Below are 5,000 nucleotides of genomic sequence, written 5' to 3'. Positions count from 1 at the left end.
GGGCTTGTAGGCGTCGCCCTTGTAGCTCTCCATCTTGAACGAGTCGGCCTTGAACGAGTCTACCTTGAAGCTCTCGGGCTTGTAGGCGTCGGGCTTGTAGGCGTCGGGCTTGTAGGCGTCCGTCCTGTGCATGTCGTTCTTGGAGTCGCTCTCGTCGTCCGTGGCCTCGATGTCCACCGTCTCGTCGTCCGAGTGTCTGCTGGAGTCGGGCAGCGGCGCCCCCCCGTCGCGGTCGCCGCCCAGCGTGGGCGTGGGAGAGGTGCGGGCCACGGGAGTGAAGGCAGAGAGGTGGGCGGGCCTGAGACCCGGCGCCTCGGGGTCGGCCGGGCGGGCGTCGGGGGCAGGGTCGGGTCTGGGGTCGGTGAGGGGCAGGGGAGGGAAGCTAGGGAGGGGGCGGCGGGGCCACGCTGCCAGGGGGTAGGGCAGGCCGAGGGGGGGCAGCGACCCCCGGGACCCCCACAAGTAGTCCACGAAGGTCTGTCGGGCATCCTTGTGGTGGGCGGGGTACGGCGGCGGGAGAGGAGCGAGGTAGGGCGGCGGGTAGGGCAGGTCTCCGCCCACGGCCTTGAGCGCTGGCGGGGCGAAGGCGGGCGGCTCCGAGAGGGGCGTCTCGAGGCGAGGGGACTTGGGCACTCGGGATCCTGCACCCTGCTGAGGGACACCACGGGGCCTCACATACTGCATGAGGGGGCGGGCCTTAGTGCTTACGCTATGTCACACACACCGCGCCCGAAGGAGGACGGAAGCGCTCTCGACGCTCGCGTGGCAGAGGCGACTTTTGATTTAGATTTAGAGAAAAAATCTGGGCGGGTTTTCTGTCACTTGGTTGATATCTTACGATTCAAAAGCATTATCTTTTTAGCATCAGTTTTCGATAATGATAAGATAATATTCATATACAAAACCAATTTTCAGGTAAGTTGCAAATAAAGGCAATATTAAGTAAGTATGCCTGAAAATACCTAAATAACGCCAAAATGTCGTACCATCTGAACTATTACTCAATGAAACATATCAGCAAGATTTTCTCTAATTAAACCTGGATGCCTTATTATCCAAATTATAAAAAAGAACATATAGGACTCTCAATTTCTACCAAAACTTATACAACAAACTTCAATCACCAAACAATGAATGATTCATTCACCTAAAACATTCCAGTAAATCTATTTCCATGGACGATATACATCCAAGTTATTATACAGCTTTCTTGAATTTATTGCCAATGGTGTTTTAACCTCTGCTACATAACAGCTCATACATCTCCTGATAACGACAATAAAATTTAACGCATGTATATCAAGGCAGTTATTGTTACAGAAGAGGCTATAAATAAAATGATGATTAATTCAGCGATTTCCATTTTGGGGTCCTATATAACTCTTCATGTTATGTTTATATAGCGATTTGTTATAGACATTTTTTTTGTATCCATACTGTTATGGTGTGAAGGCAATCCGTTTATAACTTATGGCGTTTGTTTGGTTATAGTTTCTCGCTCTCACGGTATGCTTATGGATCTTGCGGGTAAGAATGTGTTTGTGAGGTCTTGTGTGAAGAATAAGCAACCCCGCAGATTTTTTCTGTTCTTTTCTAGTTGAGCGTTAAAGAAAAAAATGATATCGCTTCTGTTCTCCTTCGGGCTTTTAATTTACAATTGTAAGTACATGGGCGGTAATCGAAGTAAATATGTAAAGCAAAAGAAAACAGAGTAATAAATCATCCAAACACATGACCAGATATTGTCTCAAAATACACAAACACACATACGCACGTACGCATACGCATACGCAAACACACACACACACACACACACACACACACATACACACAATCAAAAAAACAAAACAAATGAAAAACGAATTAGATAAAAGGAAGCAAATCCCATCACTCAAAAATGAGAAAAAAAAACATACAAAAAACAAAGGAGAAAAAAAAAAAAAAAAAAAAAAAAAAAAACTCCATCGACCTCCACATTGCAAACCAAAAAGGCTAAGAAATCTTACACTGTTCGCCGCCATGAGCCTCTTCCTCGTGCCGCCGTTGAACATCGCCTTCACGTCCTCCCACGCATGTTGCACCTCGATGGGCGGTTCCCCCGACAGGCGGATGTGCCGACGCCACGAGTTGAAGTTGGCGGCGTCGGGTTGAACGTATTTGCTGTCGGAGAGCCGGTGGGAGTGGAACACGAACTTGTTAGGGCTGAAGAACATGGCGCAGTAGAGACACTTGATACACTTGGCGCGGGAGGAGTTGTATCTACGGAATATGGGTTGGGGAAAAGGTGGGTCATCTGCGGTGGGCGGTTGATCGTGGGTTTTGTTTCATATTGCTTGAATGGTTGGTTGTGTGTTTTGCTTATCTTACTTTTTTCTCTCTCTGTTTCTGTCATTCTCTCTCTCTTCCTCTCACTCTCTTCCTCTTTATATTTTTATCTTTCTCCCAGTGTATTAACCCACGAACACCCACACACCCACACCCACACCCACACACACACACACACACACACACTCTTCCCCCCTCCCCCATCCTCCATCACCCCCCCCCTCCACCCCCACCCTTTCCCCCACCCTTTCCCCCACCCACCCGTACCTGGAGGGCACGAAGGAGCCCCCCCTCCACCCCCACCCTTTCCCCCGCCCGCCCGTACCTGGAGGGCACGAAGGATCCTCTGCAACCCCACGCGCACTGATGCATCACATCGAAGGCGAAATTCTCCGGTAGCTTCGGCGGCGAGTTGTCTCCCAGGAAGGACTTGCAGAGTCTCTCCGCTTCCCGCTTGGTGATCATGCCGCACCTATAGGAGTGGGTTGGGAGCGGAGGTGGGGTGGGGTGACGGAGGGTGGAAGGGGGTAAAGGAGGGTGGAAGGGAGGGGAGAGGGAGGGGGTGAAGGGGAGCGGAGGTGGGGTGGGGTGGAGGAGAGGGGGAGGAGAGGGGGTGACGGAGGGTGGAAGGGAGGGGAGAGGGAGGGGGTGAAGGGGAGGGGAGAGGGAGCGGAGGAGGGGCGGGGGGGGGGAGGGGGGGAAGGGGAGGGGAGAGGGAGGTGGGGTGGGGTGGAGGAGAGGGGGAGCAGAGGGGGTGACGGAGGGTGGAAGGGAGGGGAGAGGGAGGGGGTGAAGGGGAAGGGAGAGGGAGGGGGTGAAGGGGAGGGGAGAGGGAGGGGGTGAAGGGGAGGGGAGAGGGAGGGGGTGAAGGGGAGGGGAGAGGGAGGGGGTGAAGGGGAGGGGAGAGGGAGGGGGTGAAGGGGAGGGGAGAGGGAGGGGGGGAAGGGGGGGGGAGGGGGAGGGGGGGAAGGGGAGGGGAGAGGGAGGGGGTGAAGGGGAGGGGAGAGGGAGGGGGTGAAGGGGAGGGGAGAGGGAGGGGGTGAAGGGGAGGGGAGAGGGAGGGGGTGAAGGGGCGGGGTGGAGGAGAGGGGGTGAAGGGGAGGGGAGAGGGAGGGAGTGAAGGGGAGGGGAGAGGGAGGGGGTGAAGGGGCGGGGTGGAGGAGAGGGGTGAAGGGGAGGGGAGAGGGAGGGGGTGAAGGGGAGGGGAGAGGGAGGGTGGAAGGGAGGGGAGAGAGAGGGGGTGAAGGGGAGGGGAGAGGGAAGGGGTGAAGGGGAGGGGAGAGGGAGGGGGTGAAGGGGAGGGCAGAGGGAAGGGGGAAGGTGAAGGAAGGGTGAGGAAAAGTGAGGACGGGGATAGAGTGTGAGGGAAAGTGAGGGAAGGTGAAGGAGGGTGGTGGGGAGTGTGAGGTAGGTGATGAGGAAGAGGATGGGTGAATAGGTGGGGGTGAAGGGGGAGAAGGGAAAGAGGGGTTCCAAGGGGATGAAAGGGAAAAGGTGAAGGGATTGGGAGAAAGTGAAGGGAGGGTGATGGGGTAACGAAGGGTGATGAGGGAGGAAGGAAGATGGTGTTAAGTATGCACAAATCAATATCGTAGTATAGCTAAATTTTGGCGGATGAAAATCAACTATAGATAGAATTTACTGTCCTTTTACAAGAATCACCCACCAACTCATCCATCCATTCGTAATCACCAGAAACATTATTACTATTTACTATTTCATATCCACCTACGTATATATCCATAATCAGCAAAGACTCGAATAAACTGACCTCAGCAACACATGTATAAAAGCAAATACAACACTACATGTACACTCTTATAACTGACCTCCGCGATGAAATGGGCATAGCACCTGCACGCCTCAGGATCTCGAGTTGAACAGGTGTGCATTGAACACAGGTGATGCCCAGCGCCACTCGACGGTTGTGAATCTCGTTGTAGCTGAACTCCTGCTTGGAATAGAAGGGGAAATTGTGGTCACGCTCTGTAAGGATAAGTGGCGACTGACAGGGGGACAGTGCGTGGCGAGTTTATTAAACTTGGTGGGTATAAACACAGACATAGACACACATAGATATACATAAGTATGCAGACACATACAGACACACACACACACGCGCACACACACATACACACACACACACACACTCTCTCTCTCTCTCTCAAACACACACACACACACACACACACACACACACACACACACACTCTCTCTCTCTCTCTCTCAAACACACACACACACACACACACACACACACACACACACACACACACACACACACACTCACTAACACACACGCTATCTCTCTCTCTTTCTCACACACATTGTCTCTATCTCTCTCACAAACACACACACCACAGGTATTATGCATAACAATATACTCATAATGGAACCCTTTTTTATCTTAATCAGATAAACAATAATAAACTCTTATGGTGCAATGCTTATCATATTCATCATGTTTTTTTATCGCTTTGTTTACATAATTAGCTTTTATAATGATATAGTGTTCCTCTTCGCTATCATTTTCAATATTATTATTACCTCATGTGATCATACACGCTCTTTTGAAACTCTTAAGATTATCATCATTGTCTTTGTTATTATCATTATAATTATTATAATTATCATCATTATTATCAATATTAATCTTTTAATTATCATTGCTATAA

At 51.3% G+C, this 5,000-nt stretch overlaps 1 protein-coding gene across 2 annotated transcripts in view; it reads right to left on the bottom strand.

Moving 5' to 3' along the window:
- Positions 1 to 5,000, bottom strand: part of fuss (SKI family transcriptional corepressor fussel) — a 67,453-nt gene that overhangs the window by 30,940 nt on the left and 31,513 nt on the right. Inside the window, exons 4-7 of one of the 2 annotated variants that reach the window (XM_086545454.1) lie at positions 4,155 to 4,279; positions 2,651 to 2,797; positions 2,007 to 2,259; positions 1 to 678 (exon numbers count right to left, since the gene is read on the bottom strand). The exon at positions 1 to 678 is cut by the window's left edge and continues 369 nt beyond it. In XM_086545454.1, coding sequence (XP_086401580.1) covers positions 1 to 678; positions 2,007 to 2,259; positions 2,651 to 2,797; positions 4,155 to 4,279 — 1,203 coding nt within the window. The remainder of the gene's footprint in view (positions 679 to 2,006; positions 2,260 to 2,650; positions 2,798 to 4,154; positions 4,280 to 5,000) is intronic. The other variant, XM_086545455.1, reaches the window with a different exon arrangement.

The sequence above is a fragment of the Penaeus japonicus genome, unplaced genomic scaffold (genome assembly GCF_977035675.1).
Source record: "Penaeus japonicus unplaced genomic scaffold, GWHDUDI00000001_assembly GWHDUDI00000016, whole genome shotgun sequence".
Lineage (NCBI taxonomy): Eukaryota > Metazoa > Arthropoda > Malacostraca > Decapoda > Penaeidae > Penaeus > Penaeus japonicus.
This window is presented reverse-complemented; position numbering and strand designations above follow the sequence as displayed.